This window comes from Diceros bicornis, chromosome 9 (assembly GCF_020826845.1).
Source record: "Diceros bicornis minor isolate mBicDic1 chromosome 9, mDicBic1.mat.cur, whole genome shotgun sequence".
Classification (NCBI taxonomy): Eukaryota; Metazoa; Chordata; class Mammalia; order Perissodactyla; family Rhinocerotidae; genus Diceros; species Diceros bicornis.
This window is the reverse complement of record NC_080748.1, coordinates 81,489,340-81,517,321: the sequence shown is the minus strand read 5'-3', so window position 1 is coordinate 81,517,321 and position 27,982 is coordinate 81,489,340. Positions and strand designations below refer to the sequence as shown.

Sequence of the window (27,982 nt, the reverse complement as noted above, 5' to 3'; positions counted from 1 at the left end):
CACTTGATCTCCTGTAAGTCTCACAAGCACCTCACGAAGCGTAGGTAGTAGCTCCACTGCACGAATCAGGAAGCTCAGGCCAGGGAGGCAAGTGATCTGCCCAGGGTCACTCTGATACAATTTAGGGCTGCCTCACAAAACCAGCTCCCAGAAAATAATGCAGTCAGTTCGTGCCAAGGCATGATTTCATTCGCATCAGAACGTGACAGGTTCATTCTTACGGTGTCGGCAAGGTTCATCCTTATGAAGTTGGCATTTCACAAGATAGCAAGAGCGTACTACAGCAGACGCGAAGGACTTCGGCTCCCGCGCGTCAGGCTGGGGGCGGGGGGGGGGAGTTGGCGGAAGGAGCCGAGCGCGCTCGGAAACGTTCGCCTCTCCTTCGGCAACAATCGTCTGGGGGCGGGGCGCGCGCCACGGCGCGTTTCGCGCGGGGCATTGTGGGAAGGTCGGCCGGTGCAGCCGCGGCTGCCATCTTAGCAACTCCTGCCGTTGCGGCCTTGTCGTGGAGGCGGGCTTCGTGGCGGCCCTCGGCCTCAGGGAGCGGTAGAAAGTCAGCGGCCTGACGGCTTTCCTTCCCCCGGCCTCGACAGGACGGTCAGCCCGCGTCCGGAGGCGGAGGCGAGGGGAGCCGGGCGCGTGTGGAGCCTGAGGCCAGCGGTTAGTCCCAGCGTCGCCCGGAAGGATGGGCCGGTCTCGGAGCCGGAGCTCGTCCCGCTCCAAACACACCAAGAGCAGCAAACACAACAAGAAGCGGAGCCGGTCCCGGTCGCGGTCCCGGGACAAGGAGCGTGTGCGCAAGCGCTCCAAATCCCGGGAAAGTAAACGGAACCGGCGGCGGGAGTCGCGGTCCCGCTCGCGGTCCACCAACACGGCTGTGTCCCGGCGCGAGCGGGAGCGGGAGCGCGCCTCGTCCCCGCCCGACCGCATCGACATCTTCGGGCGCACGGTCAGCAAGCGCAGCAGCCTGGACGAGAAGCAGAAGCGCGAGGAGGAGGAGAAGAAAGCCGAGTTCGAGCGGCAGCGAAAAATGTGAGCGCCGCGGGGGGAGCGGCAGCCGGAGGGGGAGGGGGCCGGGCCGGGGGGTAGGGAGTGGGAGATGGCGGGGGGATGCGGCGCCGGGGGGGCAGGGGGACGGGGCGGTGGAGGCGTCGCAGGAACCTGCCCGAGAGGCTGCAGCCCTGGCACGTGGGAAGCCTGAGGCGGGACAGACCCCCGAGTTGGTTGGGAAGGAACACAGTGGGGCTTACGTAGGAAAGGCTTACAGGGAGAAAGCGATTTTGGCGCGAGAGAGGAGGAGAGTGCCGGAAGTGGGGGCGGAGTTCCGAGTGGGGTTGGTGAGCCGCGTCGGCCCGAGGAGCCAGCTATCCTGAAGATGTGGGCAGAGAGCGTTTGCTGGCCGCTGGAGAAGAGCAGAAAATTAACCCGTGGGATGCGAGTCGCTGCTGGCCAGAGCGCTCGTGGATTGCAGCTTAAATTTGGGACAGGGCTTCTCGGGAATAAGACACTTTAGGTGGTCCAACAGTACACCCCACAAAAATGCGTTTCACTTTAGTGTAGTCCTCTTGTTAAAGATGTCGCGGTCACTTTTATTTTCTCGGGACTGCTCGGTTTTTGTTTTTGTTTTTTGAGGTGTAAAAATGCGCAGACCTTAAGTGTACAGTACGCTGAATTTTGATGCTCGGATTCACCTGCGTAGCTGCCATCCTAATCAAAGCGTACTCTTTTTTACTTTCTATTAATTTTGGTGTACATTCTTCTGTAGCAAGCTTCGCTGCAATCCTCTTATTCGTTTCTCCTTGTAGTGTTCTTGTTGTTTAGAAAACACTTGACTATTTGCTTTTATTTTTGCATTGCTCACATACAGAACTTTTATGTAGGGAAAATCAGTCACAGTAAGGTTCTGACTTGAAATACCGTTTGGGTAAAATTTATTTCTGAAAAGGAGTCACCTCTTAATTAAGTATTTGCATCTGAGAATAGGTGCAAATAATCCCAAGGTAATGAACCTTTGGTTTTAAAATGTAGGATTTTGTTTTGGTTTAAGACCATGGTACTCTGATGCTCTGTTCGTTTCCCAAAGCCATATTGAAAGGTCAAGTTAGACAGATGTGCTAACTCTCCCTATTTAACCACCCTTCTTCCTTCGTACTTCATTGCATGTTTAGAAAGTGCTCACGAGGCAGAAAAGTAACTGAATTTAGAATTTTCCTGAGACAAGTTTGTGTGTACTGAATTGTCTAGGGGTTTTTAATTTTTCTGCATTTGGGTTGGTATTATGTAGATTTTCCAGCAGCGCTTGTTTGTAAAAGAAAAGTTATTAAGAGGTGGGGGACTGGAGCACTAACTATAATGTTACAGAGGAAGCAGTACCCGGAGAACTGTTTTGCTACATTCCTTTAAAACGTGCACCACGCTTTCATTTTTCTTTTACTTCTTAGAACTCTCAGTGGTGTATATATATAAAAACCAAGTATAAGTAATTGTTTCACCACAAACCTTGATTTTCCGGAACAAGATTCTTAACTGTAAAGGTTTAGCTCAGAAATAAGTATCAACAGATGAACATTTTTAAAAATTACATAAGAAGACATCTCTGAGATAATTTTTCCGTTTGAAAACAAAGGAGACCTCCAAAGAGTAATGATTTGCCATTCACTAAAAGCTAAGACTTGTAGGAAAAGTGAAAGGAAACTTGGTATGCGAAGAGAAGCTTTTAGCAAGCTACGCATGAATGGCAGAGAAGAAATCCAGGGGTGAAATGAGAAAATAGAGCAGCTATATAGTTCCAACTTGATAGAAGAACTAAACTATCATTAACATTTGTGAAGGGAGGAGAGAGCAGAGCTAGTAGCCACCTGTATACTGAGTTCCTGTATGTCATGTAATAGGCACTATTTAATATGTTCTAATGCCTTGGAAATAATGCGAAGGAAACAGTGGAAAGACCTTGGTTTTGGAGCCTTGGGAATGGGCAGAAGTAGTCGTCTGTCTACAAATCCCTGTTGGTTAGTTCATTCATTTATCTAATATTTATTGAGCATTTAATAAGTGCCAGGCACTATGCTGGGTGCTGTTAATATGATTGACCCCTCTCCAAAATCTTTTCTAGCTTGAAGACAGCTAGGTAGGTAGGAAAGTAATAATGCAGTGTGGTAAATCCAGTGATAGTGATGTGACTGTAAACAGGAAACACCCTAGAAGGGTAAACACCTTAGATCTTGGAAGGAGTGAGTGGCAGGTAAAAATGAGACTGTCAGGCTTGGCTTGGGAGGATACATGTGGACCAAAGGAGAGAGTCCCCTCCACCGCTGCCAGAATAACGGGAGAGGGGCAGAGTGGTCTTCAAGTGGAGTAAAAAGGTGAACGTTGACTGGAACATGCAGTTCCATAAGTACTAAAGTCAGGTGACTGGGGAGGTAAATAGAGGCTGGAAATCATGAGAACGGTGTGGTATGCCATATTAAAGAGCCTGGATTTCATTCTGGAAACAGGCAAGATTTTAAGCAGGTAAATGGCATGGGGCCTTTTTAAAAAAAAGAAAAACGAGGCTGGCCCGGGTGGTGTAGCAGTTAAGTCCTTACATTCCACTTCTGTGGCCCGGGGTTCGCCGGTTTGGATCCTGGCTGCGGGCGGACCTACTCACTGCTCATGAGGCCGTGCTGAGGCGGTGTCCCACATAGAACTAGAAGGACCTACAACTAGGATATACAACTGTGTACTGGGGCTTTGGGGAGAAAAAAGAAGAGGAAGATTGGCAACAGATGTTAGCTCAGGGCCAATCTTCCTCAAAAAAAAAAAAAATCACTGCTGTAAGTCCACACAGTAGTGAGGGAGCAGGTGTTGGAATGGAAAATGGGACAGATTTAAGAAACATTTAGGGCAAATAAAATTGGTTGTGAAACAGAAGACATTAATGTTGGCTCTTATGTTTATATTGTGGCTATTGCATCTCAACCACCAAATGTTTTAAGTAAATACGGTGTCAGACACTGGTTAAAATGTCTGAAATGGGGTGGATGGGGAAGAGGGAAAAATCAAGGGGAGTTTCCTCTTGGCACTGCAACTGTGGGCACTAGTTTTTGGATATAGTGAGTTTATCCAGGGTTGACATGGGGGAATGAAGCCTAGGGAAAACCTTGAGAGTAGATAGAATGACCCAAGAAGAGTGTGGAGGGAGAAGAGCAGTTAGTTCATGGACTGAAGGAACCTTAGGGGATGTTTGTATTTATAGTTGGACAGAGGAAGACAAGCACATGGTGGAAGCAAAGTAAGGAGTACCAGAAGAATGCAGAGTGTACCTTCAAGAGGTCCAGTGTAAAATGGAGAGAGACAGGAAAGTTAGAATCTTCTTTTGGGCCTAACCAATTAGAAAGTCTGTGGTAAGACTGGAAACCAGATTGCTTTGCCATTCGCAATTCCGAGGCCTTGAATAAATCACCTGCCTGTGAGCTTGATTCCTTTCTTTTTTTTTTTTTTTTTGTGGGGAAGCTCAGCCTTGAGCTAACATCCATGCCAGTCCTCCTCTTTTTTTTTTTTTTTTTTTGCTGAGGAAGACCAGCCCTGAGCTAACATCTATTGCCAATCCTCCTCCTTTTTTTCCTTTTTTCTCCCCAAAGCCCCAGTAGATAGTTGTATGTCATAGTTGCACATCCTTCTAGTTGCTGTATGTGGGACGCCGCCTCATCATGGCTGGACAAGTGGTGCATTGGTGGGCACCCAGGATCCGAACCCGGGCCGCCAGTAGCGGAGCTCACGCACTTTACCGCTAAGCCACGGGGCCGGCCCCGAGCTTGATTTCTTATCTGTGAAATGGAGGTAAATGTCTTGCTTATTGTGAAGGTTAGAAATAGTGCATTTTAAGTATCTAGACTATGCTTGGCATATAATGGGCCTCAATAAATAATGTTATTTAATTTATATACATGCATCCAGATTGAGCCTGGTGAATTTAGGAAGTGATCTTACAATGCAGTAAAAGGCAGACCTTAAAATTTTTTTTCTCATTTTTGACTAGCTACTTCACATGGTTCAAAATTCAGTTCAGAAGTTCTTCTCCTCTTTGTGTCCCAGCCATTCAGTGTTTTTCCCTCTCTCCCCTCCCCTGCACCCTTATTATCATTTTCATATGTATTCTTTTGAGATGCTTTATGCATGTTGTATTAACTGTTGAAAAAAAGGGGGAGCTAAAAATGACTTGGAGCAAATCAGGAAAATGTTAATGGCGTGGTAACTTACTGTAGCCTGTGATATTAAGGTTCACATATAGTTAACACTTCACATATAGTTAAGTGTTCAATTGCAGATCGAGACCCTTCTGAATTAGAGTATCTAAACTGAACTGGAATCTATATGAGTGATTCTTAGAAGAATGAAAAGCTCATTGTGAGAGCAAAGAGCAGCTTTTATGAGCAACTTCAGTATATGGAACTGCGTATTTCAGGCAGAGGAGGTGAGGGTTTTGAGACAGAACATTAGGGCCTGAGATCTAGCTGATGTTGATAAGAATTTTATAAATTTTTAATGCTTTTTTTGGTAGCTAAATCCTTGTGCGTGGCTTTGCCTCTCACATTGGTCCTGGAGAAGCAATGTAGGGTAGGATAGTACTTAAGGTCATTAGCTTTGGAGTCTACCTATGTTGAGATTCACCTCTCAGCAACATGGAGTGACACAGAGCCCAGCTAGTAAACTGCTTAGCCTCAGAGATGTAAATGATGACATGGTGTGTAAAGCTATCGGCACAGTATTTGGTACCTGTTCAGCGCTGTGCTGAGTAAATGCTACTTGCTAACGTTATGAAGCGATTCCGGAAAGTAAGCTCCTAGGGTTGAGTTCATACGTTTTGAAGACATTTAAAAGTAATATTGCCAGTTGTTCTTTACAAAGTGATGCTCGTTTACAGTGCTGTATTGCTGTTTTGTTTTAATAGTTGCCCTTTTAGAGTTGATTGTGACTAGGGTCACGATCAAATGCCTGGGAGCATGGAGAAAATGAGGACCTAATGTTATACCATTTCCACTGAAAAACTTGAAGATTTTGATTCAGCTCTTTCATCAGTGGCACAGGTTCTTGGCAAGGGAATGGATTTAGCAGAGGTGCCTGAAGATTAGAGATAAAAGAACATCAAGACAGTGGCAACTCCTCTGGCAAAAGTTTTAAGGAGTGGATAGGCAATGATACTAGATGATACATCGTTTGTAAGATACTAATGACCAAAAGTGTTTGTGGTTTTGTTTTTGTTTTCAGTGCCTCTTGTGAAAGTTAGCCTAATAGCTGCTTTATCATTGATTATGGTAATAAATTTGTCATCAGTAAGGATGAATTCATGCTTAATTCAGTTGTACATGTGCCCATTGGTTTTCTGAATTCAGTGTGTGTAGGTAGGGGAATTAAAGCAATATTGAGCTTTAACTTTTTCAACACTGGATCTAAAAATTGATTAAAAATTTTTTTCTGATTACTGAGGTAGCAATGTTAACCTTAGCAAAAATAACAGCAGCAACAGAAATTATATTCTTGATAATACTTGCAGGGGAACAGTTCTGCTCTGGTGCCCTGATCTTGTCTGTCTCCACGTAGGACACAGCAAGGCTTAATTACAGTCATGGTGGATGCCCTGTGGTTCCTCCAGGAACAAAGGGAAATAAGCAGCCTAGTGAGAAACTCTACTAGGCCATTTCTCTTCTGGTTTCAGCTGAGCTTGGGACTTTCCACTTGCCCTCCCCTTCTGAGCTATAAAAATGCTGAGCTGTAGTCAGAATTGACTCCTTAGCAGCAGAGCAGCCCGCCGCCTGTGCCTGTACTGCCTGTCATCTGGCTCCTCTGTTTGGTGTCCGTCAGTGGGAGCAGAGACATAGGGAGCTGACACCATGCTGATCTGGCTTTTGTTGTAAGTAATAAACTGAATTGGTTGAGGCTCGTTTTCTCCTTACTGACTGAATCTATGGAAATGTGGCCCCATTAGCCGTTGTGCTATTGCTGTTACTTAGGAACTGCTTGACAAAAACCCTGAATATATATCAAGTCTCTTCCACCTTTACCAAATTCCTCAGTTAATTTGGCAACTTTTCTACTGATAAGCTAACCTAAAGCTTTGTCCAGTTCTTTTTCCTCTTTTTTACTTTGTGTGGAAAGTTTTAATTGGAACTATTTACAGTCTTTCAAGAGTTAAATTTTATCATTTTTGAAATTTTAAAATAAAGTTTATTTTTAGGCTTCTCTGCATTTACTAATTTCTTAAGAACCAATTAGCAAAAGTATATGTGTGGTTGTATATACTTTTAAAACTTTGTATTATAAAAGCTTTCTAGTTTATACAAAAGTAGAGAGAGTATCATAATCCTAATATACCCATCATCCTGGTTCTATCTCTTATTTCTCTCTTTCTCTTTGGATGAAGTAGAGAAACAAAATTTTTATATTTGATGTATAGTTTAGTTTCCATTGAAATTGCTCCTGATTTCCTTTAGATATTCCTGATGATTCATTTTTCATGTTGGGGTAGGTATCTGTTCTCTTTTACTGAGCTGCTATAGATAAAGGCTTATTGAAACTACGCTAATACTGAATTTTACTGTAAGTTAAAAAAGAAAAGGAGCGTAGTTAGAGTATGTGTTAGGCTTTCATTTCTTTTTTTTAAATAAAAATCACCTAGGGGCCGGCCCAGTGGCATAGTGGTTAAGTTCGCATGCTCCTCTTTGGCGGCCTGGGGTTCACAGGTTTGGATCTCGGGTGCGGACCTAGGCACTGCATTATTAAGCCATGCTGTGGCTGGTGTCCTACATGTAAAGTAGAAGAAGAGGGGCACAGATGTTAGCTCAGGGCTAATCTTCCTCATAAAAAAAACAAACAAAAAAAATCAATAATTTTGTGTTGGGGAGGAAATAGTTAAGAAACAAGCAACAGTCTTCAGAATGGGTATTGCAGATATCTAGAACCTAAAAGAAATTATGCTTTCTCAAGTAGCTACTATCTCCTTGACAGAAAAATGTAGAGATATAAATGCAGAAACTGAAATGAATCAAAATGTTAAAGATAGATAGGTGTTAGTATGATATCACTGTGAATAAGTAACAGGAGTTGAGAATGAAAGCACTTGAGTGGGAATTGAATCTTCCCCCAAAAAAGAGTTGAATTGAAGTAGATTGGGAGGTGTTTAAAGGTCACTTAGAAACTGTAAAGTCTTTACTAAACAGAAAAATTGAATGACTGTCTGATACATATGTATGAGTCATCAAAAGATATAAAGGTTACAGGTTTTATTTAATTTTGTGGGTTGTGAAAAAATTGAAGCATTAATAAATTCACCTCTTAAGATTTAGATATACTTCCAGAGCCTCTGAATTTGTTCATTCAGCACAAATTATCATCTCAAATAGTGCTGTTCAATAGAAATATAATGTGAGCCACATATGTAATTTAAAATTTTCTAGTAGCCACATTAAAAAGAAACCAGTAAAGTTAACTTAATATAGTCCTAGTCTATCTCAAAATATTGTCATTTTAACATATAATCAAATAAAAATATTTGACATTTTTTATATTTTCTCTTCATACTAATCTTCAGTTCAGACTAGACACATGTGACTAGCGGCTATCATATTTAATATCAGTGGTATAAAATGTGCAGGATTTCCACTATAGTCCCTTGATAAATGTTACTATTTTCAGCACAGAATTTCACTTTGAGTAAATAATTTGGTTTATAATATCTGAATGGAATTAAAATAATTAAATTAAAACAGTATCATGCTTTGTTGAACTTGTTATTAGAACTGATAATAAAAATATATTTTCATCAACTTTCTCATCTCTAGAAGAGCTTTTAATTGAAAATTAACAAAAGGAAGAAAAGTTACAGTAAAGGGTATAAAATTCAGAACCTCAATAAATTGGTCTGTATTCTCACTAAAAGCTAACTGGTATTGCCTTGGCGGTCTTAATCTCTTTTGAGTCTGTATTTATTCTGACTTTACTTGGGGGGAGTGGGGAAGAATGAATTTAGCAGGTCTAAATTGCTTGCTACATAATAGTTTCTACTGACTTCTCTGTAGCTCAAGCTTTAGACTGAGTGGAATAGCACGTGAGCAAACTACATATTTAACAGCTTGTTCTTTCCTTACGAAGTTGATAACAAAAGTAGATTTCCTTTTTCATATTTACAGTTCCTAAATTAAAACTAATGAATTAAGCTCTTTGTATATACTAGTCTTTTTGTATTTAGAAAGTGACAGAGGGAACACAACAGATGATTTTATATTTATTTGAATTTCTCTATCACTTAACATCTTGGTATCCGTCATTTCCTTGAATGTTACATTAAAATGAATTGTAAACTCTTAGAAATATGTAATCAGGCTCAGTGTTTTACAGACTTTTAACTAGTTTTATTTCAATTCTTGGGTTTATTTCTTATACTGTCTAAATCATTTTTTACACTTTGTTTGCTAGTCGGCAGCAGGAAATAGAAGAAAAACTCATCGAGGAAGAAACAGCACGAAGAGTAGAAGAATTGGTGGCAAAAAGGGTAGAGGAAGAATTGGAGAAGAGGAAGGATGAAATTGAACGAGAAGTTCTCCGAAGGGTGGAGGAAGCCAAGCGCATCATGGAAAAGCAGTTGCTCGAAGAACTCGAGCGACAGAGACAAGCTGAGCTTGCAGCACAAAAAGCCAGAGAGGTAACGCTCGGTCGTTTGGAAAGTAGAGACAGTCCATGGCAAAACTTTCAGTGTCGGGTGTGCCTCCTGCTCAGTTCAGAAAGAGATGGAATACACACTAATTCCTTTCTCATCTAAACTTAACATTGCTGCGAAAGTTAATTTTTTAGCCTATTCAGAAGTGCTGACTGATATTTAAAAGTTATTTTCATAAAACATATTCAAGGCTACTTTTTGATTTAATGGAACTGGCTTACGTATTTGAGAAGTGTTTGAAACTTTTGCCATGGCTGCAGGACTTACATTCTTTTTTGGGAGGGTTGGGGGACACAGGGAGTGGTAAAGGGGAAAGGTTAAAAATCCACTTGTGGTTATGTATTCTTCTTTTCTGTTTATCACTCTTACTACCTAGACTGTGAGAGGCTTTTTGCCTTCAGTCAGATTAAAAAGAGCAGGGCCTAACATTGAGTGACAGCACCTGCTTTTGATAAATAGGTTTTCTTGCTCTTCTTTTTTTCCTTCTTTTACCCCTTACCCCCTACCCCAAATCGTGCTTCGACACAATGGACTAATTCTAGCATTCTGATCATAAGGCCCTCCATTTTCCTAATGTGTTTTAAGGACTCTTTTTAGGAAAAATGTCCAGATTATTCATCCACTTTTTTAGTATCTACTAACAACTCCTTTTTTTCTCTAGAGAGTTATGAAGGAACAGGTTGTCCTTGTCTGGAGTCAAGCTAAACACATGATTTGTTTTATCAGCAGCTGGAGCAGAAGTTGAAAATGTCTTTCTGTGAGACAGTAATTTGCTACTGAAGCTTTATGGCTTATTTGCACTAATTACTCCAGGATCCTAAAACTTGTTGAAAGTCACTGAAACAAACACTCAAGGCAAATTACTTTACAATATTGAGTGTCCCTCAACATAGTTTGCATAATGAGTATGAATTCCGTTGATGTGTACCATAGGAAATCCTGTCATTATATTTTCTTGAACTTAAATATTTGACTCAAAATATATGACTCATTGTCATTTTTAATCTTGGCATTATTGTGGACAAGTTGACATCATATTAAATCTCTCTGTTTTCCAGTAAGCTTAGCTTTTCAAATGCATTTTCCCTTGTGCTGTCTTTAACTAGATATACATGTCTATATTTGGTAGATATCATAGACTATGCAATTGAATGTATGAAATTTTTATATATATCTGTGCTTTTAATGAAGATATTTTTGGAGTAATAGTGCTGTCTTGTAGCGAGTTATTAATCATAGGAAGATTTTTTTCTCTTCATTTGCTTTTTGTTTCATATTAACAATTTTGTTTTTCACACGGACACAACCCTCTGACAGTCTTTCCAAATATTAAAATCATTTGAATATGTATGCTGTGATCTGAACACTGCCCAAACCATCAAGCAATCTTCATATAGTTTGCATTATAAAATCTCATTAAATTCTCCAAGAAAAATAAATTACAGAATTTTATTTCCTGACCATGCACCCCCTGGATTCCTGAATTTCAGTTCAGACTGTAGATGACAAGATAAGCTGCCTTTAGAAATTGTCAACATCTGAATGTTAAGTCCATTTTCCCCATGGAAGAAGCCCTTAGTTCCATGAAGTATGGATTACCATTTGTATTTTTCACTAACAGTAAATGTATTTTTCTTATTAATTGTTTGCCTTAGGAATGATGAATTACATTTTTTGTTCCTTCTTACCATAAACATCTGCATTCCTCAGCTCAGCCTTCCTTGTATGTTGTTTCTTTATAAATGGTTGAGCTGCTGATGCAGGTATTGCCAAGCTAACAGTACAAATCATTTTAAAGAGGAAGCTGGCGCGTATGGCAGCCGAGGAGCACACTCTGCAGGACACTGGACAAGACAGTAAATATTCAACTTTTAATGCTGATTAAAGGAGTATAGGTAAAGAATACGTAGGTATACATAATTGGTGAGACAAATATTCACTTTATTTATATTTTATATATTATTTTTTTAATTTGGTAAATACTATCCAGTTTGTAGTTGTCCTTGTTGATTTGTGTGATATTAAAGTATTAGTAATAATTACCAGGAAACTATCATTAGGGAGGGTTTAGTCGGTTGCTGTTTGGACTGGGAGGGATGATTTAAATTTAGTGCTAGAAACAAATTTTAGTGGCTGCACAGTTTATCGTTTGTCAGACAGAAGGTAGCTATAAAGCTACCCTGTGAGTCAGATCAAAAAAGTTCAGAGGAAGATTAGTAAATATTTATCAATAAAAATAAACATTTTATTTTTCTAACATCTTAACATATCCTCCCCTTTAGGAGGAAGAACGTGCAAAACGTGAGGAGCTAGAGCGAATACTGGAAGAAAATAATCGAAAAATTGCAGAAGCACAAGCCAAACTGGTATGTATAAAGCATGCATGAAAAATATTTTGTATTTGCTTTATTTTTTTCAAATTCTGTGGAATGATTTTATGCTCTGTAACTGACTTATTTTTTAGAGTTTTCAGGGTTATTTTAAGAGATTTGAGGCAAGAGTAGGAATAGTTGACTAGATTTTAGCTACTGTCTTCCAGAGAAATCTATTTGGGGACAATCCAGAAATTATAATTAATCTGGAGAAAATTCCAAAGTTTGCAGTGGTTTAAAACAGGTTTCCTGGGGGAAATTGTACTATCCCCCTCTCCAGTTTTTTCTCTCCTAACCTCATTCACACTTCTCCTATGCCTAAAAAACAAATAAAAACAAAAGCTTGGTGGGGGCTGGCCCCGTGGCTTAGCAGTTAAGTGTGTGCGCTCCACTACTGGCGGCCTGGGTTCGGATCCGGGTACGCACCGACGCACCGCTTCTCAGGCCATGCTGAGGCCGCATCCCACATACAGCAACTAGAAGGATGTGCAACTATGACATACAACTATCTACTGGGGCTTTGGGGGAAAAAAAGGAAAAAAGGAGGAGGATTGGTAATAGATGTTAGCTCAGAGCCGGTCTTCCTCAGCAAAAAGAGGAGGATTAGTATGGATGTTAGCTCAGGGCTGATTTTCCTCACAAAAAAAAAAAAAAAGCTTGGAGGTATTTAAACCAACTAATACTTAGCATTTCACTTTGTAGTAGTTGCCTTATTACCAATTACTAGACGGAATAAATAGGTAGTATATATTTGATAGTAAGTGTACCAGATTAATAAATACTTTTTCTTGTTCCAAGTTTATAATATAACAAGGAATACAGAGACTTGAATAATTGTGATATGATACAGAGATGTAAAAGGTAATACAGGGCAATTTTTAAATTTTAACAAAGAAGCCAATATAGGAATATTGAAGTAATTTTTTAATAATAGAAAAAAATCTGTATCACTTCTATTTTTTCTTTCAATTCTGTTTTTTAGTACTTCTCTATTTTTTTTAAGCACCTAACTAGCATTTAAAGTGGAATAAAACTTTTGGTTTTTTCACTTAAGAATGTGAGTATATTTTGAAGTGATCTCAGTATGATGAAGAAGAAAACTAGAACGAAAGGACTATGGATATAAATAATCCAAAAAACAGAGGAGGATAGTTAGGTGTTATGAGGAAAAACTTCCTTTTCCCCATGAATGTGGCATATAGGAATTCTCCTTCAAAGTAAGAATATAAATCCGAGATGGAAGGAAATTTACTTAAGGTCAATGGTGAATAGTGGTGTTTAGTGCCCAGGAATGAAGACATGACCCAGGAGAGACTCTTGGTTGTAGATATCTAGAAAAGCTTTGTTTAGTTAGAAATGTGTTGAGAATAAAACAACCATAGGAAGACATTTGCTACTAAATCATACTGTTGACTGAGGAAGAAAAGCAAGTTGTACACTCCACTTAAGTGGTTTAGAAAAAACAAATTCTATGACTGTGTTTATAAAGGCATGTAAAAAGACCTGGGAGGGTCTAAGTAATTGGATCCCGTTGACAGTAGGGGTGAAGGAGAACCATAAATATTGTGTCCTGCAGTTGATAAGAAGGTAAAAAGTTAAAACTGTGGGGCGGTTGGTTCTAGAGCAGGATCTCTTAAAAGATAATGTGCCCCAGATAAGAGCCGATACTGGAACTATCCTAAGGAACTTAGTGAGCTTGACATAATGAATTCTTAATTATCACTGTCGCTATTGTGAAGTCCATAATGGAAGGGGAAGACTTAATCCTGCTTTCCCAATGAAAAGATCTTAAAATCTGCCTAAGTAGAAAAAGTGGTATGAATGTGAACTGGACAAGTAGTCATTTTAAGATATATCACTACATGCTCATTAATAAGTATGTGATAATGCTTTTTTAGTCATTCCATGTAAGGAGAATATCTCAGTGCAGGTAGGAGGAAGTAAGATGGAAAGTGAATCTTAATTTGAGTTTTGAAGTTTGAGCTTTGAAAGGTAAATACGGCCTGGTTTGTAAGGCATGGATATTTCCAGAAGAGAGGAACAGTATAATTGGTATTTAAAACATTGAAGCAAAATTATCAGGCAGGTGGGAAGGAATCCTCTTAAGACATGATAAGAGATTGGATAGTGAGTTCAGTTTGTGGGTGGCCTGGAATGCCAAGTTGTGACTCCTACAGCAAAACTCCTCAACTTGGTATGCCTTGCCAAGATCTTGATCCCTTCTAACCTTGGGGTGGCTGGCTGGGTGCTTAGGGATAACTTGGCTGCCTTATATTTCTCTAGCAGCCTTCTTTGTTTACCCACATGAATCATAAAAATATAACTTTCTTTGCATCATTACTGGGAAAAGATTAGCAAGCATATTCTAGAGCACTGCTCCTCAAGTGGTGGTAATTGGCCAGTATTTTTGTCTTTTAATCCCAGTTTGTCTCAGACCTCTCCTTTTGCAAAATACATTTAAAGTGAATTATTAGAAAAATGAGGTCAAATTGCTATGTAAAAGCTTCTAAAACACTTATTCTTGGTTTCTACATATCTTGTAGATCAGTTACAGTTGGCAGACTGTCACTGGTTCATGGACTGTACTTAGAGTAGCGCTGTTCTAAAACGTTTGAGTTTGGCCTGACAAACAGTATTCTGACACTATTTTGACTGTTATCACTAAAACTTCCTGGAAAAGATGTCTTAGGGGAAAAGAGGCTTGAATTTGAGAAAATTTGGTAAGAATTTGGACGTAACTTATTTGCTTCTTGTGTTCTATAAAGTTGGAAGCATAAGAAATTATTGTTGATGTTGGAGGAAATTAATTTTTATTTGGTTTTGTTGGTAGTCACAGGCTTGCAGGGAAACGGAATATATAGGAGACAAAAAAATGTTATTGTATAAAGATACAATGCACATATTGAGGTTTCTTTCATTTTTGTTGTCTTTTCCTCTTCCTCTCAATTTTGAACACAGTTATTTAGTCCTTATACACATGCATTAGGAAATACTACCTGGAGTATATTGAAAGTCCCATTAAAATAATAGATATTTAAGAAAGAAAGGGGAGTATAATAGAGTGGTGCAGACAACATGGGACTTTTCCTGGCTATGTCAGTAGTGGTAGTTTAACTTGTTGAACTAACGGTTCTGTTTGCTTCATGACGTAACAGATATGCTAGAAATGTGGACCAGTTCATTGTTCTATATAAAGCAAGGAGAATGGGATGCATTCTTGCATTTATAGAAAGTGAGAGAGGAAGAGAGAAGGGCCAAGCTTAGGAGCTAACTATTCACATAATCTCTACTGAGAAACTATTTTGTATCAAAAACAATTTTGAGAGAAAAATAGACAGGACATTAAGTTCTTTTAAAGAATTGAATGTATTAATTGTAGAGACAAGGACAACTGCAAGAAAAGTTAACTAATAATATGGAAATATTTGGTAAATGGTATGGACAGTGTGAGATAATTGACCCACCTGGCGTGGCCTGGGAACCTTCCTGGAACAGATATCCCTGAGCTGGGCCTTGATGGATAATTAGAAATTGAATTTAGGATGGGGACAAGAGTGTGAAGAAATGAAGTAGGGCAAAGGCCTTTCAGGAAGTAAAGTTAAAATAAAGGCAACAATGTGGGATCTCTCAGGATAGTGGGGAAAGTAGTAGTAATTGTCGTAGTAAACCAGCTTTATGTGTGGTAAGAAGTTTGTGTGATAAGTAATGGGAGATGAGGTTTTGAAAGACAGGTTGCAAAAGAAAGTACCCTGGGGGAGATTTTTTAAATGTAACCATGAAAGAATAATACAACGATCTCTTACAAATCAATAAAGAAGACCAACTCCCTAATAGGGAAAGAAATAAATAAATAAACAAGTGAGAAATGTACAAGAGGTAATTCACATAAGTAGAGCAAAAAGTAGCTGTGATAAATTCCTGAAGATATATTCCAGCTTGAAGGAAATGCCCCTCTCTTTTCTTTTTCTCTAATAAGAAATACCAAATTAGAAAAGAGTTTTTCCTTTCATTAGTACCAAGTGTTGGCAAGGATATGGTGGGAAGAGACCCTTTCTTTATATGGTGATCCCAGGAGTTTAAGTGGGTATGGCCATTTTAGAAAATAACACAAATTGGTAAATATCAGAAACCTTAAATTAGTTCTGCTTCTAAGAATTTGTCTTGGGGAAACTGAATCGGATACAAATAAATTTACATGCAAAAATATTCTTCTCATATTATTTATAATAGTGAAAATTGCCCGGATTTTTAGATAAATTATAACACATGCATACAGTGGATTTTTCTGTAGTCAAAAAGTATTTGATAATACAGGGGAAAACAGCTAAATAGAAAACTTCTATGTACATTATGATTGTGCTAATTTGCAAAGTATATTTGCACATTTTAATAGACAGGAAAATATGCCAAAGTGCTAAGAATAGTTCTAATTAGTAGACTTATATGGACATTTATACTTTTGTCTAGTTTCTACATTTTCTGCAAGTAATGTATACCACTCTTATAATCACATAAAAATAATTAGTAAAAAAAGTAAATTTGAGCCAAACTTTAAGTAGGTCCTTGTGGCAGAAATTCAAAGCTTGGTTCCACTAACGAGTATAATAGGAATGCATTAGCTTAGCCACATGGGCTCTCTCATATCTGAAAATAATGTTAAGTGCTCTAGACCAAGGGTATTTTTTGCTTGTCTCAATTCCAAATTGTTTGTCAAGATATTTGATTTTGTCTGTCCATAAGGAGGCAAAAAAAATTAACCAACAGATATACTTGATTTATAAAATTAAACAAGAATTAATCCCAGTGTGGCTCAGCTCGATTTGGCTTGGCTTTTTGGCAGATTAGTTCCTAGTTCTTGGGTTAGTAGTGGCAGTGCACAACTGTCTTTAAATATTTGAAAGGCTGTTGTTAACACAGTGGAGAATTTTAATTTTCCTTAAAATGGTAAAGGTAGTATTTAAAAATTTTTAAAATTCTTCTTCTCTATAATTTTTTTATGATGTACTTGGGAGAAACCCAGATATTATTCTGAAATGTATATGAATCTTATTTATTTAGAAAGGAAAACAGGCTAAGAAAGGTGGTAGGTGTTGCTGAAATGTTCTTCCAGGAGGTTATATCAGTAGGAAAATGACCCTCAAACTGTCCCCTGGTGAGGATGGTAGTAAAATGGAACCTGGTTAGTTAATGTGGATGTAAACACCTAAACTGTAGTAAGAGTTAGGCTGACAGTTTCTAATAAAATTATAAACATGCTGATAAGAAGAATGACAAATTAATTTTAATTGGGGGATGTTCTTTGAAGTTTTAAAATATATGCAAATTATTTGTTCTAGATCTACAGGATATTTCTTCTCTTCAATATTGACATAGTTTTCCCCTTACCCCTTGCGAAATAGGGAAATTTGCTGTGTTAATCATACTATAGCACTGAACCTCACCATTTTGAGACATGAAAAAATAGTACCATGTTTGAAAGTTAGTATATATGAAATGTGTTCCACATACAGTTAGCCCTTCCTTTCCACAAGATCTGCGTCTTTGGATACAGAGGTCCAACTGAGAGGCTTGAGCATCCTCAGATTTTGGTATCGCAGAGAGGTCTTGGAACCAGGTCCCTAGTGATACCAAGTGACGACTGTACTTAAGTTTAAAGTAAATCAGATCTCACTTTGCAGTTAAGAGGTAGCTCTGAAAAGAGTTCTTAGAAAAATGTAAGCAAGTGTTTTTTAATGAGTTGATGTGGGAGGCTTAAAAATAGCCCCACCACCAAAAAAGATATCCATGTTCTAATCCCTGGAACCATGGCAAAAAAAAAGAGCTTTGCAGATGTGATTATGTTAAGGATCTTGAGATGAGGAGTTTATCCTGGATTATCCACTGTGCCCTACATGCCATTACATGTATCCTTATAAGAGGAAGGCAGAGGGAGATTATTTTACCACACAACACACACAGGAGAAGCTGAAGACAGCAGAGAGCGATTTGAAGATACTGGCTTTGAAGATTGGAGTGATGTGCTCAGAAGACAAATCCTGGCAGCCACCAGGAGCTGGAAGAAACAAGGACTGGACTCTGCCCTAGAGCCTCCAAAGGGAGGGAGCACAGCCGTGCTGACACCTTAATATTAGTCCAGTGGTACTGATTTTGGATTTCTGGCCCCCAGAATAATTTTGTGTTGTTTTGAGCCAGCAAGTTTCTGGTAATTTGTTACATAGAAATATGGAAGTGATTTTAGAACTGGACAGTGGGTAGAGGCTGGAAGGATGTTGAGGCACATGATAGAAAATGCCTACACTACTTTAAAAAGACTCTTCATAGAAATATGGACTTTAAAGGTGCTTCTGGTTAGAGCTGAGAAGCAAGTTCAGAACCTGTTATTGGAAACTGGAGGAAGGGAGGTCCTTGTTAATAGAGTGGTAGAAAACCCAGCTGAATTGCGTTGTACAGTTGTGTGGAAGGCAGAACTTATAAGTGGTGAACTTGCATATTTAGCCGAAGATATTTCTAAGTAAAGTATTGAAGGTGCAGTCTAGTTTCTTCTTGATGTTTGTAGTAAAATGCTAGAAGAGAAAAATTGAGCAAAGAACTGATAAGTAAAAAAGAACAAACACTTGATGTTTGGGCACAATTTCAGCTTATCTAGGTTGTAGAAGATGCTGAAATTAGGAGGTTCACTGTTAAAAAACTTTCTCTGGAAGGAAGGCCAAGGGTATGACTGGACAGCCTTTTGCTAGTGCTGAAGAGATTGTGCCTGTGACTCATAGGTTCCCTCAGCCATTTTACAAAAGCTAGGATTAGGTGAGATTATCCAGGAAAGATCTGTGGAGGAGCCTCTTATCTAACAGCCTGACATACATGGGAGACCCACAGTGTTTTTGAGGATGTTATATTAGCAGAAACACTGCCAATTCGGACTGAAAGGGACAGAGAGAAAACGTAATGATGGAAGGCTGTCAGGCTCCCAGTTGACTCCATTCATATAGGAAAAGGTGATATGAAGACAGAATGGAGAGAGATTTGAAGATACTGGCCTTGAAGGTTGGAGTGATGTGTCTACAAGCCAAGAAACCCTGGGAGCTGTCAGAAGCTGAAAGCAGCAAGGAACAGATTATCTCCTGGAACCTCCAGAATGAAGGTGGCCCTGTTAGCACCTTGATTTTGTTTCAGTGATACTGATTTTGACTTCTTGCCTTCAGAATAGAATATGTTTTTGTTGTTTTATGCTATCCAGTTTGTAGTAATTTGTTACAGTGGCTACCGGAAGTTTAACCTAGTTGGAAAGACAATGCGGGCATTTATAGTAGAGTGAGCTTATATAAGTAGAAACAGCACAATACTTAGGATAGCTAATAGTGATATATTTACATATTTTAAGAGACAGAAAAATATGGTATGGCACCAAATGTGAATGTCAATTAACTGTTTAGTTTGAAATGGTGGGAAAGTTAGGATTTTCAATCACTGAGAGATTTGTTCCCAATTGGTAAGGTAAAAAGCTGATTTAAGATTATGTTAATATATTCTAGACAACAATTAAAAAAAAAAACTTTCTGGACATGAACGTATTGACATTGTATAAGGTGGCTTGAAGGATGGAGACTGAAAACAAGAAAGCCACTGAAGGCCAAACAGAAGATGAGGGCTTGAGTTGGTGTGGTGGCAGTGGGTACTGTAAAGAGAGACTAGATAAACTTGGTGAGTGGTAAGGGTATACAGAGGGAGGAAGAGGGAGAAAAGGGGAAAGAAAGTCTGTGTAGGACCCAGAGAAGACCTGATGTAATCATGCTGATGGCCAAGGAGCACCAGGCATTTAAGGAAAACTTCCACAAAAAGGAATGAGTGACCAAGACAAGCAAAAGAATTCACCTGAAAGAAAAGAGAAAATTTAGAGTACAGAAAATTAAAAGAACCATGTCTAGATGAGTACAGATTTTTTTTGAAATTTTGGGACATGAATGATAAAATCTTGAAGGTATCAGATTTCTCTTTTGCCAGTATTACAGAGCAGTCTCTCCAGAGCTCTGGAGAGCAGCGAGTTTTGTACCTAATATTCCGTATGAAGCTCAAGTATCATCAGTTCTTTCTTGAAGCAGTTGTCTCCACTTTATATTGGATCTCAGGAATTATCTAATGTTGAAGTTTCAAAAAACGTATTGAAGGTTAGAAAGAGAACAAAAGGGCAATTAAAATGAGAAGAAAAAGGGCTAGAGGGAGTGGGGTGGTGGTATGCATTCTCTTTAGATGGTAGCTAATGATATCTCATATCTCGTAATGATAGTATATACCCTAAGGAGGTAACTATCAGAATAACTAAATTGCCATAAGCCCGTAGGGAGTAGGGAGGATTGCTTTTTTTAATCCTTCTGTTATTTTTTTTAACTTTGTATATGAATAACTTGAGAAAATTTTACTAATGTATAGTTTGCTAAGGGTCAGAGCTAATTACGTCAAATTTCTTTTTAATAGTTTATTATTCGTTGTTTGCCTAAAGTGGGATATATATAATACTTGTTATGGGAGGGAAGAGGAATCAAAGAGTTAAAATTACACATGGCAGAGTGGAACAGGGGTGTGTATCCTGGAACGTTAAAATGCAGAAATCCACATTTCTGAGTAGTGGCATGATTCCTAATTGTAATGTTTTTCATTCTTTCCTATCATTTCTATAATCACTCCTGATAAAAGAGATTTCTATCTTCGCATTTTTTTTTATTTTGTAAAATTTCATATATATTTCAAGTAGAGAGTAGTAGATTTCAGTATCCCTGTTTGCTAAAGAGATTGCTGCTAATGATCATCTTGATCTACAATTATAAACAGTGTAAAAAGGAGAATACTTTGAAAAGAGTAATTTAAAAAAAGGCAGGAGGACCTCTAGGCAAAGGAGGGTGGGACAGAAGATAAGAAAGAGGGATGAAAAGGCTCTTCTTCTATAATGGTATATTTTGCTTTTGTGTGTTTCATCTCACTAATCACTCTTTCAATTGGGTGCAGGATTGAAAGCCACCTGTGTGAGACAGCGCACAGTCCTGGATGTAATGGCTAGGAAGGCCCACCCTCATGTAATGGCTCCAGTATTGTGCGTGTTAGCTTTCTCTGGCCTGCCTGAGGTCCTCCATGTAATCCTTGTAGGAGAGTTCAGTATTGTTTGTCTGTACGAATACACATGCACATACACTCCCCCTGTTGAGAATAATGCTTTCTTTTGTATAAATTTGAAACAAAAGAAGAGGGGAGAGGAACGATGGATGTCTTCTGGCAAGTGGGGTCATCAGGAAGGAAGCAGCATGTCAGGCAGTTACGGCAGAAGGTGGTTAGGGTTTAGAAGAATACTTAGAAAGTTAGGTATAGGGTCATACCACACTCATAGATGGGCAGAAAACCAATTTTTCATCACTTGAGAGCCACTATTTTAAAATGAACCGTCTTTGGTTTTTGCTCGACTGGTTTTTTTTTTTTTTTGCCAAGCTGTAATTGAATAACATTTATCCTTAGTTTAAAGCTATAATAGAACAAAATACAAATATTTATGTGTAAAGACAGGAAATTCACTTGCTCAATTCATTTTTAGAATCATTCCATTATCATGTACTTCTAATAGGCGCTATATGCTTAGCACTAGGGATAACACTGTTAGCTATAGTTCCAGAGAAATTACAGCTCCCCCTCTACACACATACACACTTTTATGTTTGTAGACTTGAATGAAACTGGAACTTTTCTTTTTCTTTACCCAATCTAAAGGTAATTTCAGTGCAGTAGAATTAGTATTTTCTGTCTATGAAGGATGTTACTTTAAATATCTTGTTTGCTTTTAATTTTTTGATTAGGTATTGTGATCACATGATTTAAATTTTTTTTTAAAGAAAAATAAACAATGAAGTCTCTCTACCTTTTTCTCCCATCCACCTACCTCCCATCCGCGTCTCCAAAAGGTCTATTCAATTATGGTTTTTGTTTATTTTTCCAGTTTAAAATGCATATTGAGGCAGATACAAATACCTTTATTTTTATTCTCCCTCTTTTTGCAGAAAAGTAGGGTACAATACATACTATTTGATACTTTGCTTTTCTCACTTAATAGTATAACTTAGAGATTTTTCCGTTTTGGTATATAGGGATTCCTATCTTTTTGTTTTTTTTTTTTTTTTTTAATAGCTACACAGTATTCTGTTTTATAGTTCTTCCATAATTTATTTAATAGTTCCAAATTGGTGAATATATGGGGTTTTCTATTCTTTTACAAACTATGTTGCAATAAATAACCTTGTTCAGTTTTTCATGTGTGCAAGTATATTTTTAGGATAAATTCCAGAAAGTTAAATTGCTGGCTAAAGTAGTATGAAGATGTAATTTTGCTAGATAGTGCTGGAGTACTCTTTATAGGATAGCATTTGGTATTATACTTTTGAACTTCTGTTAATATGATAAGGTAAAAAAATGTTATTTCTGTAATTTTAATTACATTTATGGGTTGAGGTTGTGATGTTCAAACCTTTCACTCCCCAGGGTTCTAATCTGCTTGCCTGGGGGCTGAGTTACAACCTTAGGGGAAAATGAGTCTGGGTGTTTATAATGGCAAGCACATGCACACACACTAAGAGTCTTTACTATACGTTGATTCAGTTGCACATACCAAGCTGTGTGATGATGATTTGAAATGGATTTTGATGTATAGGTAGGATTTCAGTAGGAAGAAAGAATGGCATGTGAGCAAAGGAGAGAGGGAGGCAAGATAGAAAGAAAGGAAAATTTAAGAGAGAAAAGTAGAAACAAAGTTGAGCCAGATTATAGAAAGTCTTAGAAAGTATGCTAATGTAGCAAGTTAAGCCCTGTTCTGTGCGCAGTGGAAATCATTGGAAGTTTGAGGGCAGGAGAGAGCAATCAATACTCAAGAGAGGTGAGACTAGCAGCATTGTGTAGGGTGGATTGAAGGGCAGAGACTGGAAACGAGGAAACCATTTTAGGTCTGCAAGAGATGTGGGGCCCTGAACTGGTATGGTGGCAGTGGAAATGGGAAAGAAACTCTAGGTGAGAGAAGATAAAGGAAGAGAGAATATAAAAGGAGAATTAACAAACATGATGACTATTTGGTTGTGTCAGGGGAAGAGGGAGGAGATAAAACTGTAGAATGTGGATGGCAGTGGGGAAGGTAGAAAGGGCTGTTTTATTTTAGGGTTAGACTTGAGGAATTTAAATCTTGAGTGTGTAGAATTTTGAAAGTACTCAGAGGTCTCCCAGCTGGGTGTACAGTGGAAATGTAGCTTAGGAAAAAGGTCTGAGAAAGAGAAGATATATTTCAGCTCCCTGTGGGATTTTCCACCTTATGAGAATACAAAGATGAAAATCCACTCCGTTTCTCCATCTTGCCTACCCACCAAATTCCCACTGTTTTTTTTTTTTTTTTTGGTGAGGAAGATCAGCCCTGAGCTAACATCTATTGCCAATCCTCCTCCTTTTTTTCCCTTTTTCTCCCCAAATCCCCAGTAGATAGTTGTGTATCATAGTTGCACATCCTTCTAGTTGCTGTGTGTAGGACGCCGCCTCAGCATGGCCGGACAAGCAGTGTGTCAGTGCGCTCCCGGGATCTGAACCCAGCCCGCCAGTAGCAGAGCGCACGCACTTTAACCGCTAAGCCACGGGGCCAGCCCCCAAATTCCCACTGTTTTTAATTCTGATCTTCCTCATCTCTGACCTTACTTGATTTCAGTGGATTTGCCCCACTGTCCATCTTCCACCTTTTAGTCTACGCCCCTCCACACCTTGTCTTAAAGTAAAACAAACCTTTTGTATTACTTACCTATTTAAAAGTTGGGTTTTTTTCTACCCATAAGATAAAATTGAAAGGAACATTTTGTGTTGCATATCAGAATCCGTTACTTTTCCCTCTTCTGCCGTAAAGTCTATAATTTAGTCACTGAATTTTACTATTCCCAAAGCCTATAAGTGGAGACAAACAGGACTAATCAGGTGGAGGACCTTCAGTGTTTTGAACCTTAGTGTTTCGTATTAAAAAATGTGTGGGAGGAGAGAAATTTTTTTAAAGACTGAAGTTCAAGTGAACAGAAGAATGAATAAAGAGAAAGGGCACTAAACTTGTTAGTTTTTGACCATCTAGAAAATAATTTCAGTAGAATAATGGAGATGGAAGCAATGACTTTTTAAAATTTGACTTTGGGAATAAAAGGGCATTCAAAAGATGCAGAGAATATTTTAAGATCAAGGTCAGATAGGATAAAAAGGACAACTTAGTGATAATTGAGATTAAAAATTCAAGAGTTAGAGCAAATTTTCTCAACCTTGGCACTATTAACATTTGGGGTTGGATAATTCTTTGTTGTGGGCGGCTATCCTGTGCATTGTAAGATGTCTAGCAGCATTCCTGTACTCTACCCATTAGATGCCAGGAGCCGCTCCTTAGTTGTGACAGCCAAAATCACCACCATGTATTGCCTAATGTCCCCTGGGAGAGAGGAGTAAAATGGCATCTGGTTGAGAATTAAGAAACTGGGCATGGTATCTTTGGGAAGGAGGAAGGAGAGACTTGATGAGGAAGGAGCCCATGAGAATGGCCTGAATTTTCTTGGTAAAGAGAGAAAAAATGTAGAGAAAACAGGAAATAAGTTGGTTGCTTGAGACTAAAGGGGTTCAAGGCACTGCAGGAGTTAATTATACCAGTGTTGATTTGAAATGATCAGATACCATTTTACAGTCAGCCAGGCCAGTAAGGTTTCTGGATTTTTTCTTCTCTAGAGAAAGGGGTCTTTAGTGTTTCTTGGTTGTATATTGATAATATAATGTAGCACCAGTGGGGATTTTTCCTTAATTTTTTGTATGCCTTTCTAATTATAAATTGTTATAGCAATTGGTAGATAACATACTCTTTGAATAAATCCATGCCTTGGTTCATAATTGATAATCTGTTAATCTGATGCATTGAAGATATAGACAAAAATAGGTAATAGGACAAAAGCTACACAGATTTCAAGATATTTGTAGAAATTTCTTTCCATTTTCAAAATGTGTAAGTGCTTTCCTACAATTTGTTCATATATTTTTCTTAAAAAAACAAATTAGAATATACAGGAATAAGTAATAAGGAGTTCCTTTCTAATTCCTCAGTATTTTCCTCTATCACTTTTTGTGTGACCTTAGGCAAGTTTTATTAAATATACTATTGATTGTAAATTTTCACCTGATTTCCCAAATAATACTAATAGAAGACATGAAATTCATAGAAAGTTCTAACTTTTGCTTTTAACTTTCAGGCTGAAGAACAGTTGAGAATTGTTGAAGAACAAAGAAAGATTCATGAGGAAAGGATGAAACTAGAACAAGAGCGACAACGTCAACAAAAAGAAGAACAAAAAATTATCCTGGGCAAGGGGAAGTCCAGGCCAAAACTGTCCTTCTCATTAAAAACCCAGGATTAAATTGCAAACTCTGAACTTTTTACCAAGAAAAATGGAAAAACTTTGTATGGTAGCTTCATGTTGAAGTGGTTTTTTTGTTTTGTTTTTGTTTTTTTAATTTGGAAAATCTGGAAAGTTAGCTTGTTCTAATAGGGGCTATGCTCTGCAATTCCTTTCTTTTTCCCCCTTAACTTTTATTAAGTCAAATCCTTATCAGATCATTGTTGTCTTCTAAAAAGTGATATATTTTTCACCTGTTTGGATTCTGTATTAGTGGTCTGGGAAGAGCAGATCACTTTGTAAACTACGGATGGTCTGATAAGGTTTTTACTCACCCACTGACTTCAGAGTTATACTCTGTTTATTACGTCATAATGCTGGTTTTGCTGACTTTTTGTTTTTTTATATATTTATAAAAAAAGAAAAAGTTGGTAATTGCATTGGAAGCTCCCAGAGTGTTACTGGACCTATGTGGTGTATTGTTAAACCAGTGTCCTCGAGATACTGTTGCTCTTGATGTTCCCGATACAGGTAAGGAAACAGTTGGTCAGCTGTGATACAAAATATATATACAGTCAGTATTGTCTCTCTTCCATTTGTTTTTATTTCATTGACAAAATCAAACCAGCATTCCCCACTGTGTAAATAAATGATTTTGCTGAATAAAGTAAAGTCTTAAATTCGTATGTTGAAGCAATTTTTTTTAAAGTTCTGTTAAGTCTTAAAGAGGGTGGTTTACTTTTTGATGGTCAACAATTTAGAAATCCTAGAGCTCTGCTATATTTCCCCTCATTTATACTTTTAACATAGGATTTATATATACATTAAATATACTTGTGAATTAGTATTTAACAGCTATTTTTACAGATATCTAATTTATGCTAATAGAACAATTATGACATCAGTATTACCTTTAAGAAAGACTAAGCATCCAGAAAAAGATTTAAATTCTCAATCCTGTGCCTCTGTTTTAGGATATAAGTATTATCACCACAAATTGTACTTAATAAAGACTAGAAAAATGCTTCTAAAAATTTATAGAATCTTAGATTATTTTCAGAGTGGGCCATCAGAAAGAACTTAGCTTTCACAAAAGGCTAAGGTCATCAAATCATCTTCAGTGTAGGGTACCTGCACGTTTATTTTTGGGACGAACACATTTAAACTTCTTAGGAAGTTTTTGTTTTTGCATGTGATATCTTATGGATGACTCTTTTATACACTAGAATCTTCCTCATTTATCTTTATATGTGTTTAAGTCTACTGGTAATAAAACATTTATTCAAGAAAAGGATATGGATATAAAAATGCTACCTAAGATGCAGAAACATGTCATCAAAGTAGAGAAAATGTTCTTCAATATTTTCAAGTCAGTTTGATCACTCTTTAAAAGTGAAAACGTAAGTTAATGAGATGACTAAATGGTAGATTATTTTGTGTGTGCATGCTAAGAAAAATGCTATTGCTTTAGTTTGAGCTCTTCAATAAGTCTAATTGTGGTAAGGAACAATAAAATCAGTTTAAATATCGTTAAAGATAGAATTTTAAATAGGCATGAACTGTAGTGAGAACTGACTTTTAGTAAACAATGATACCTATTACTCTAAAACATTCACTTTATTTACCTAAAGAACATAGGTTGCTTACGAATCTTTTTTAATCTCTAAATATAGGTTAGCTCTAATTATTTCGTGATTCTTACACTTTTTTTTAATGTAACTTTTTTTGGTGCAGAACCATTGTTTCTAAGTTGTGTACTCAAGTTTTGGGAAATGTCTATTTAAAGATTGTTTTACTATACAAGTGTTTCTAAACATTGTATCTAAGAGAGTAGCCTGGACTTAAAACATTTGAAATCAGCTTATGCGTGCCTTTTAATTTTTTAAAAATTTCTTATTGCCACGTAAGATATAAGATGTGAAATCACAGTAAGTTGCTTAGTGACATATTGCAGTCATCTGCTTGCTGTTTGGAGCCTCACATCAGATATTGGAATTGTTCCTGTGCCAGGCTACAGGAGAGAGGATGTAATTGTTAATAAAATGCACCCAATCTTTTCTGTGCTGCAACAGTGTGTAGTAATTTGTTTTCTTCATTTGTTTCCACTGCCTTTGTGTACATATTATAGAAGATCAAATTCTCTCCCAATCTATTAGCAGTTCAGCTGTTCCCTAATTTATTAAATGCCTTTATTCACAATTTGTTTTTTAGGTTATTCTTAATGCATTATAGAATTAACTGACTGTTTATTTTTATTACAGTATTTAAAATATGTAGTTATTGCCATTTATATTGTGGAGTTTGCAGAATTATGAATTGTATAAACTAAACCTTTAAATTAGCTTGGTGTGAGTACTCTTTAATGCTTGCAAAGAGGGATGGGGTTTGTAGTTAAAGATTTACTGCTCTAGTTTCCCTTTTAAAGATGTAAATTATTCTCTGTCCTCAGTAAACTACTGAGTTGTTACTTGTGCTAGTATATGTCCATAGCTTTTTTTAATGGT

General features: G+C 37.9%; 1 protein-coding gene across 2 annotated transcripts; it reads left to right on the top strand.

Annotated features, from left to right (window-relative positions):
* The first annotated feature begins 602 nt into the window (after positions 1-602).
* ARGLU1 (arginine and glutamate rich 1) lies at positions 603-26,162 on the top strand. 2 transcript variants are annotated; one of them, XM_058548463.1, is made up of 4 exons: positions 603-1,032; positions 9,451-9,676; positions 11,974-12,057; positions 25,335-26,162. In XM_058548463.1, the coding sequence occupies exons 1-4, from the start codon at positions 686-688 to the stop codon at positions 25,497-25,499; spliced, it is 822 nt and encodes a 273-aa protein (XP_058404446.1). In that variant the 5' UTR covers positions 603-685; the 3' UTR covers positions 25,500-26,162. The 2 variants fall into 2 exon arrangements, with proteins under 2 accessions (XP_058404446.1, XP_058404447.1); XM_058548464.1 differs by lacking the exon at positions 25,335-26,162 and having other exon boundaries at positions 11,490-12,052.
* Positions 26,163-27,982: the final 1,820 nt, after the last annotated feature.